This window comes from Erythrolamprus reginae, chromosome 1, assembly GCF_031021105.1.
Source record: "Erythrolamprus reginae isolate rEryReg1 chromosome 1, rEryReg1.hap1, whole genome shotgun sequence".
NCBI lineage: Eukaryota > Metazoa > Chordata > Lepidosauria > Squamata > Dipsadidae > Erythrolamprus > Erythrolamprus reginae.
The window spans coordinates 171,569,056-171,579,220 of NC_091950.1; the positions used below are offsets into that span (position 1 = coordinate 171,569,056).

The 10,165-nt window shown below is 36.7% G+C and overlaps 1 protein-coding gene across 3 annotated transcripts in view; it reads left to right on the plus strand.

Annotated features, from left to right (window-relative positions):
• Positions 1–9,017, plus strand: part of KYNU (kynureninase) — a 150,618-nt gene extending 141,601 nt beyond the window's left edge. For all 3 annotated transcript variants that reach the window (XM_070731466.1, XM_070731471.1, XM_070731458.1), the window contains 4 exons: positions 2,040–2,092; positions 3,211–3,296; positions 7,403–7,633; positions 8,681–9,017. In XM_070731466.1, the coding sequence (XP_070587567.1) occupies positions 2,040–2,092; positions 3,211–3,296; positions 7,403–7,633; positions 8,681–8,824 (514 nt within the window). In that variant the 3' untranslated portion in view covers positions 8,825–9,017. The remainder of the gene's footprint in view (positions 1–2,039; positions 2,093–3,210; positions 3,297–7,402; positions 7,634–8,680) is intronic.
• The last annotated feature ends 1,148 nt before the right edge of the window (positions 9,018–10,165 follow it).

Genomic DNA, 10,165 nt, shown 5'->3' on the forward strand with positions numbered 1-10,165 from the left:
AAACTCCTTGCTGATGCCCACTGCTCGCCCTCCCGCCAGCAAGAGGGGGAAGACCCAGGGAAGCCGCCCAGCAGCTGATCTGCCGGGCCCCATCTACGCATGCGTGCCCATAGAAAAAAGGGCACGCATGCGTAGATGGTGTTTTGACTTCCGGGTTGAAAAATCACGAAGTACCCTGTTCGCAATGGTCGGGGACGCAATAAACGGGGGATCACTGTATTTGCTTTTCCTGCTACCACTTTTGGAGCCCATATGTACAGACAAACCTCTCCCATCTTTCTCCAACTGGGCCGGGAAAAAATAGGGAGACTTCACTAACAAAAGAGAAGTTTATCTTTTGGCACTGGAGACCAAGCTAAAAGAAACTGGTTGGGGAGAAAAAGAGGGAGAGTAGGAACGGGAAGGACATTTTTTTTCATTGTTTTAAATCCCTAGCAACATCGTTACCAGTTACTGCTTTTTCAGCTCAGCAGAAGAGCTTTTTTTAAGGTTAGTCCCCTTCTTCCCTTCCTTTAGGCTTTACGTAGTTGAGAGATAGTTGAGAGATAGGATTAGTATCAGGTATGTTACAGAGAGAAGTTAAAACTTCTGTAACAACAGATACTTTGGGCCCAGACCAGGTGTATCTGCGTGTGTGAATGAGAGGGGATGGGGGGAGAGAAATTAAAAAAGGAACAGGAATTGTGTGTGTGTGTGTGTGTATAAGAGAGAGAGAGACGAAAGAAAGAGAAAAAGAGGAAGGGGGATGGAGAAAATAAAGAAAAAGGGAAAAGAGAAAGAAAAAGGAGAGAAAAGGAAGGAAGGGAGAGAGAGAAAGAGAGAAAACTGCTATTATTTTTAATTGTTCCATTATTTAGCATGTGTTAATATTTTATACTGTACTAAACTTAAGAGTGATTTTACAGCCTTTCTATTGCCCAGGGCTACTACATATTTTTCAGGGATTTACATGCATTCAGTGTCTATAGTCCAGACCTTCAATATATGTGTGTTTATTTTGTACATCAGGTTGCATAAGTCTAGCTTAATATGCTGGTATGTGATGTTTTGTGTACATACTGAGAAAGAAGTACTCTTGTGATCATTGACTTTTAGGCGTGCTGTCAAACATTAGCCATAATACTAATTACTGTTTTGAACAATATTCCGTTGTATTACACACATGGCTATTTTATATGTGAAATTATGACTGAAATATTTCTGTACTTATATTGGTTATCACTGTCAGGAAGTTTTAGGTTGCTTCTCTCTTTATTCAGTTTCCATTCATTACTTCTTGTTTTGCCTTCTGCTTCTCTTGAAAATACATTGCCTCCTCCCCTCACTTCTTTTTGGCAGTCCCTTAAAAGCCTGTTGCCTATCACACTTTTGGGCAAAGCATGTGAGCTATTTCCTCCTTTTAGTGGTCCATGAAAGTACATCTATAGCATGTAGGTAATAAAGTTGAAAAAAGATGAACAACGTTTTTACAGAAGTATAGATATATTGAGGCTGGGTGTGACAAGGAATGGCTGGGAGGGGAAGTGCCAGTTCGAGGCACCCCTTGATGTGAGTAACATTGAATTGGCCACACCTACCCAGTCACATGACCACCAAGCCTCACCTGCTGAGTCACATGACCATGAAGCCACACCCACTCGCACAGAACTAGTAAGTAAAAAAATTTAGAACTCACCCCTAGTTGCAAGTCGAGGACTTCCTGTATCCATTGATTATCATGGACATGGTACTAAGGCCTATGAATCTCTCAAGAGTCTAAAAAAAGCATTATCAGTTCCTCAAAATCTATGCTATATAGATTTGTGATTACTTTATAATATGTCTATATTCTATATTGTGAAAATATTCTGAAGAACTATTTATTTTGGACATCTACAGAAGTACTCAAAATCAAAAAGACTACACTGTGGACCTTTCATGCCATTCACTTATTCTTCATACATCTTACTACAAAATGCCTGTGAAAAAAATATTTCAATTGCATCACTAATCCATGCCATTTCTTTTTCCCTGATCCTTTACCATCACCCCCTCCCCAGTTTAATAGGATGGTGGGGTCATGACTCCAAAACCAGGTTTCTCATGGAAAACAGTATGTATATTTCTCCTTCTATTTTAAATTGGTGTTTGGGGATTTGAAGGTATATAAACTGCATCAAAAGTAATAAAATTGCTGCAAAAGAAATAGCAAAGATTCTTTCAATATAGGTAAATGTTTCCATTCCAACCTGCAATTAAAGACTTAAAAGAGTCAGAAGACAAAAAGAAATGTCCAACTTTATACAGATGATTTGTAAAGGTCTCATTTGGCATCATTTTTCTTCTGTTGCTCTAATGTCACAACAATAGATAGGGAAAAAATGACAGAGCAGGAAAGAGAGAATAATGTATGGAAACATTGCCTGGGAATTTAAAAAGCAAACAAACCCAAAATGTCAAAGAACCCCCCCCCCCAATATTTTTAATTACAAAGATAAAATAAATTAGTGGCTTCTACCATTCTAGCCTTAACAGGAAGAAAACATTGGTTGCTGTGTAGAAATTCCAAATTTTAATATCATTTATTTGGCGTTATTATGTCCCTGTCATTTAGCAACCTATTTTTGTTTAATTTTCATTAGCGTTGTAACATTGACATTTTGTATATGCTTTTTTTTACTCATTTGAAATGTACTTGAGTCTTGGACATGCTATATCACATAATAAGAGTTGGTTTGAGACACTAAATTAGTTAGTACTACTACTAATGCTTTATTGCTTTTTATAAGTATACCCGTTTAATTGTGCTGTCCTCAAAATAATTTGAAAAAAAATATTTTTTCTAAGTTTTCAGTCCTTGATTATTATTAAAAATGACTATTTCTTCAGGGATTAGTGTCATTTTATTTTTTTAAAAAAGGTTTGTTTACTTCTTTCATAAAAGTGTGAATGCTGGTACAACTTTAATAGCATTTAATCAAATTTATGGGAATTATTTGGTATTATGTTGATAAGATTATACAGCTAAATTTCTACATTTTACATTAAAAATACTGAAAATGGTTGATATCTAATTGTTTTGATTAACTAATAAGAGTAGCATCAAACTGGATTTTGGGCGTCTGGAGGAAGCTTTCTGCAAGAGAGGACATGCCTATAATATTGAATGCAGTCTAATACCTCTCCAACTATATAGAGCCAGATTCTTCACACAACTTATTATTGTTACAGAATTGCAACTCAGCCCTGGAGTTAATGGATTTCGTTTATCCAATCCTTCCATCTTATTGGTCTGTGCTCTTCATGCTAGCTTAGAGGTGAGTAATTATTTTCTGCTAACAGAAGATAATCAAACAAAGGGAAAAAAATGTTTCATTAGGCAATATTCCTTCTTGATGGCAGTAAAAAGAAAAAATATGTCCAAAGGGGAGAGGGAGATTTGGCCAAATCCCAGCTGTTTGGAGACCTGTTGGAACCAGGTCGGATATGCCTTGGAGGAGCATTGAAGAAGAGAGGCAACTGTTGGTGATTGGGGGGCTTGCACACACACCCTCCCAGGGAGCCAGCACTAGCCTTTCAACTAGCAGCTGTGGAAGAAGACTCTGTAGCTATTAACTGAGACAGCCACGATCAGAACAATTGAAATGGAGAGATTGTGGATGAATGGGTGAGTGTTTGGCCAATTTAATGACAAAAGAAATTTAAAATTTAAAAGGCGATGAAAGAGACTCTAGAATGGAGTGAGCAGCTATCTAGCAATTGGAAATACCATAGAAAGAATTAAAGGAACAAGTTGTAAAGCCCAAATTTAAGGATGTCTTTATAATTGGACTTGGTGGAACTTAAAGAGACTGAAAAAGAATAAAGAATTTGAAGAAAAAAATTTATAAGTGCTAAGTGGATTTAAGATACTTTGGAGACTTTTGTAAAGGAGCTGTTTTGTTATACAGGGGTACCTCTACCTAAGAACGCCTCTACTTAAGAACATTTCTAGATAAGAACCGGGTGTTCAAGATTTTTTTGCCTCTTCTTAAGAACCATTTTCTACTTAGAAAAAATTTCCCAGGAAATTTGAGAGTGGCATGAAGGCCTGGCCAGTTTCCTGCCATTCCCCCTTTAATCCCGGCCATCTTGGGCTTTTCTGGGCTTTCAGAGGAGCCTTTCGTTGGTGATTAAGGAGGCTTTGGCAGTCCAGAGCAAACAAAGCATTTTCCTTTCTCTGGACGTTTGGAGAAGGAATAAACCACTTTGCTTGGGGTGACTCCCTCGCACTGCCTCCCATGCACCCGGCGCGAGGGTGCCTCTCAGAGCATCTGGGCATGGAAAGGCAAAAGTAGGCTGAGAAAAAAAATGTGATGCATTACTTTCTGGACGATCCTCATAGAAGGAAAACAGGTGGGAAATAAAAAATACAAAAGGTTCAAATTTAAGATATTTGTTTTTGTCATTTTGGACAGAAATGTATCATTATGTATTTTTTGATATGGTATAGGTATGGATGTTTATGTAAAGATGGTAAAAAAAAATTTAAAAAAAATTAAAATATGTCCAAAGTTTAATGCTTTGGAAGGAAGGAAGGAGGGAGAGAGAGAGAGAGAAAGAAAGAAAGAAAGAAAGAAAGAAAGAAAGAAAGAAAGAAAGACCTATAACCACAATTGCAGAAGAGCTAGATTTTTTCCACCATTTTAAATGTAAACATGGCCCTTATTGATAATTCTGTTTCTTAGAACAAAGCTACATCATGGTGTAATATTATAGGGACATAATCTTTTCGTTGAAAAACATGGATAGGCTTTCTGGAGAAAGAACATATTCTTGTTGGTTTGTATGCTTTTTCTCATGGCATGTCAGTGATTTGTTTCTTACTTCTTATTCTTATTTGTTTAAAACTGAAAGTTTCCTGGAGTCAAGAGGAGCCAAAGGATTCTAAATTAAAGAAGTAAATTTATCAGTTGAAGCTAGGGAAACCTAAATGTCTGTCAGCAGAAGGCTTCATTGTTATTAAGTTTTTATCAGTCAGTCCCGTGAATTGTTGCACAGAAGGCTGAAGCAAGCATCAAATAAAGGAACCAGAGATTTAACCCCAAATAAAGTCTCCAAATTTCATAGAAATATTGGGAAGCAATATATCCTGGAATATAACATAGAATTTAATATATCAAGTCTTGTTTGTCTGAACAGAAGATCTAATGTACCTCACATGTCTTCACTTAGTTGCTTTGTAGAAAACAATTAGCAATCTTTAGGGAAACCTAATATAATGGGTGTTGATTCATAATTTGTTACTTACATACTGATTTCTATCAGAAGCTAATGTAGTGTGTATGTCTTTGAAAAATGTTATTTGACAGCCATCCATATCCTTTGATATTCACACATATTTTTATTCATCTCAGGCTGCCGAAGTCTCACTTGGGGACATTTTGGAAGTGAAAACCAAGCTATTTTTCCCCTCCTAAATTACATTGCCAGTAAAACAAAACAAAACAAAATCAATCACAGAATTACTAATCACCTAGAGAGTTTTATTTGAAAACATTAAGATTTAAAATTCTGCATTAAGAAATGCCAAGGGGAAATGGCAGTGTATTGTATGCGAGAGGGTGTGAGTGAGTGCATTTATTTATTTATTTGTTTATTTATTTGCTCATTCGTTCTGTGTAGCAATTAATTTGGTTTACCCTTAAAACATATTTTGTATTTTGTAAACTTTATATGACCTTAGAGATGATACTCTGCTCTGACCCAGATGGTGCTTACAAATGCGGGTGGGGGGGTGTCTGTCATTTAGCCCTCTGCAGGGGGTCAAAGGCAGAAAGAGCACATCAGTTTCTATGAACTTCCCTTTTTGTGTTTACATTACACTTTTGGCACCGTCAGGATTCCCTTGCACTAACTGCTGTAGTACAGTGAAATAGATGATTGCTGGCAAAAGATGGCACTTATAAAATGGTCTGCCATCTTGCACAGGGGTACATTAAGCAGAAGGTACAATTTATAAAGAAACAGCTGAACAAGGCAAGGGTTAACACACAACAAAGGCAGTTTTCCTTTTACAGAGAAAGAACATTTGCAGTGGAAACATTGGTATATTTCTGTTACAAAATCTTTATAAGTGTAACTCCAGCTGGGAAGGGTCTACAGCAAGTCATTTCCTAAAGTTTTTGCAATATGAGACGATTTCTGTGGCCTTCCCCATGCTGGCAAGTAGTATATTTTTATAAATCCCTTTCTCTCCCCAAGTGCATTAAAGTAGTGAATATTTGTTTCCAGTGCCATCATGTTAACAAAGGGTGCCTCCTTCTCCCAATCCATATTTCCTACAAGATCTACTATCCCTGGCAAGCAGTTATAGCTTTATGCTGTTCCTTTCTTGGGAATGGCTGATCATCTTTGAAACACAACATATAGAAGTGTAGAAGAAAGGTACTAGATAACACACATGTAATTAAGCTAGCAAGATATAATTTTTATGTGTATTTGCTACAATACATGGTGTTTGCAGTGAATGGAAGGGATCTAAGGAAACTGATTGCTGGATATGTCTGAAATGTTATTACAATATGGGGACACTATAAAAGAAATGGGTTAGCTGTAACTTTGAGAAATTGGGTTTTCCTACTAACATGATATTAGTTGTGATCAAATAAATGTTGGCAATAAATCAAAATAAGAGTATTGTGTGGTTGAAATGGTTCATTTTTTTAAAAAAATAATTTTATTTAGTTATTTACATTAAAAAAGAATATACAATAACATACAAACAATAAACAAAACAATACAATGGCATACAATATATACATTTATAGGGTTATCATACGGTAATTTGTATTTACGATCTATTCATGCTTATACGTGAATTAACATAATTCTATATTTACATTACAAAATTTGCTTAATAGGCATAGTTATGGTAATTTAAGGTTAATAAAGACATATATGTACTATTAAGTCAAACATTTACAAAAAGATTTTATTTTTTCTTTTCAAGCCAATTATAAAATAAACTCCAAATTCCCCTTTTCATTTAACTCCATTGTCATTTTATCTAATTCAGCACAGTCTAAAATTTTCTTAGTTATTGTATTTTCAGTTGGTGCATCTTTTTGTTTCCAGTATGTTCAAGGGTGATCCTAGCTGCGGTAAGAATATGTAATATGATATAGTAGTATTTTTTTTCCCTACCTTCTGGTCCAGTATTTTCAGTAGAAATGTTTCAATTTCCATATTTATTTTTTGTTTTGTGATTTCCTCTAGTCATATCTGAATGTTACACCAAAATTGTTTTACAGCTGGACAGGTCCACCAAGTATGACAATAATAATTTCATTTTTGTAATTGTATGAAATGGTTCGTTTTAGGCCGTCTTTCATGTTCTTTCATGCAGCAATTCTGTTTTTGTTTGCTTGTTTGTTTTAATTAGATCTTTGCTCAAACCACAATGAAGTGCCTGAGAAAGAAATCCATGCTTCTTACTGGTTACTTGGAGTATTTGATTAGCCACTACTACAGCAAAGATAGAGATGACCCTGAGAAGCCCCTTGTAAAAATGGTTACGCCATCTCACCCTGAAAAAAGAGGGTGCCAACTCACCTTCTTCTTCTCTATTCCAGTCAAAGACGTTTTTATAGAACTGGAAAAACGAGGAGTCGCTGTAAGTAACCTAGGTTTATATTGGAAACTTCAAAATGCTTTCATTATATGGGAGTGCCATGTTAATTTTAGAATAGCATGGGGATTATAATATGCAAGGTAAAATAATCAAAATAAAGTCTAAAGGAACATTTCACAATTCATAAATATTAACTTTTGATCTTGTGGTTTCAAGAAACAGAAAGTAGAATGGTTGAGATGCGTAACTCAGTATTTCTGGATCATCACAGTGGAAGAAGGATCACTTGAGAGTTTTCATACATAAGTAATAGAATTATGACCAAAGCTGAGTTACACATCCCTGTAATAAATATGCCACATTTTGGGGAAAATTGGAAGTGGGTAGCATAAAGTTGGGGGAGGATATACAATAGCATTAAATAGTATAAAGCAGGAGCCAGCAATTCTGGAAGTTGAAGTACACACAGGTCTTCAAAGTTGGCAACGTTGAACATTCCTAGTCTAAGGGTTGGTTGGTTGATTTTTTTGCTTTTTCTTAAAAATACTTCTTTTTTAACCATATCGAACAATTCCTTCAAACCACTATCCAAAGAAAATGTCCCCGGAAAAATAAGCTGCCTAATTTTATAATTCAGCTTTTATGAACCTTCTGTGAAAGGAAAATTGTGGTCTGGTGGATTTTGGTTACTTCCACCAACAGAAAGACTAGAATTATGAGACTCATTGTATTATTATGTTTCCAGTTTTGTGACTAAAGGGAAAGACGAGAGGTTCACTGGGTTTGTCATTTCACTCAAGAACAAAGGAATGATTGGAAAGACACTCTAAAAGTAAAGTTTTCTGAAGACTTTTTGAAATTCTAGCGCAAATCATCTAATTGTCTTGAAAACAATATGGAAATGATTTGTCATTGTGTTCTTCCACATCACAGGGCAAAAGGTTTGTAGGAAAGTATAGCGGCTGCTCAGTATTCTAACAAAAGTACACAAATGTTACACATGTGATGATTTTTTTTTTTGTATTTTCATTTTGACAAAGCAACACAAAGGCGTTCAATTTGTGGAATATTTATTTGGGTGTTTTGCAGTGCGACATGCGGGAACCTGACGCTCTCCGGGTAGCCCCAGTTCCTCTCTACAATACTTTCCAGGATGTGTACAACTTCATTGAAATCCTAAATTCTGCAATTGCAGCTGCCAAACAGACAGCAAATTCAAAGTCGCTTTCCTGATCTTATGGATGACATAACTGTATCTTTATCTATCTTCTCATGACCAAATGCCTTGGAGATTTTGAACATGTTTAGGGATGTTGGTGGGATTTCTTCCAGATTAAGTCATATTCGACAACTTTACTTCTAAAGATTAATTCACTTTCATATTGGACTGTAATGTGCTTTTTATTAAAACTCATGCTTTCACCCACTGGGAGTTTTGTGTGACATCATTATGCAGAACAGGACTTTTGGTCATTCCTGTTTGTGTGATACTTTTCTGTGTAAACCACAGTCCACATTAAGTGGCAAGCAGCCACCTTTCTCTCTGCATTACCTGGGAGGGACCTTTAGTCTGCACATGAAGAGTAGAGACTTCTTGACACTTTGTGCTGTCATCATGAATGGCTAGCAGTTCATTGACTTCATATTGTTGACTTAAATACAAAGGGGACCATAATTCTTTTTCAAATACCGAGATATGTGCTTAAAAGTGTTGTCCAAATACAGTGGACCTCTACTTAAGAACGTCTCTACTTAAAAACTTTTCTAGATAAGAACTGGGTGTTCAAGATTTTTTTGCCTCTACTTAAGAACCATTTTCTACTTGAGAACCTGAGCCCAGAAAAATTTCCCAGGAAATTTGAGAGCGGCACAAAGGCCTGGCCAGTTTTATGCCATTCCTCCTTTAATCCCGGCCACCTGGGAGGCCAGAGGAACCTTTTGGTGGCGCATAAGGAGGCTTTGGCAGTCCAGAGCGAACGAAGCATTTTCCTTATTCTGGGCACTTAGACAGGGAATAAACCTCTGCCAGTGCCCAGAGAAAAGAAATGCTCCCTTCGCTCTGGGCAGCCGAGGAGTCACCACAGCGAAGGAAAGATGCCGGCTACAAAGTGAGCGAGAGAGAGAGCCCTTCAGCATGGGAAGGAAGAGGCAGCAGGTAGCAGCAGCCGGTGTATGGGAGGTAGCCTCGCGCCGGGTATATGGGAAGTGTGTGCTCCTCCTCACTGCCTCAGAGTCCCTCTTTTTTGTTAAGCCTTTTGGATTTTTTTTTATTCCCCTCACCTCACCTTCTTCCTTTGGGAGTGACTGTCCTCCTCCTCTTCTTCCTCCTCCCACCCAAATTCCCAGCATTTATTTCTTTCCTAATGGGTTTGCACGCATTATTTGCTTTTACATTGATTCCTATGGGAAAAATTGCTTCTACTTAAGAATGTTTCTACTTAAGAACCTGGTCACGGAACAAATTAAGTACTTAAGTAGAGGTACCACTGTAGTACTATTGATAAACTTTTAGGTATGTATTTTACATTTGATCTGTGATTTATATTAAAAAGACTATTAATTGTCAGAATAAAT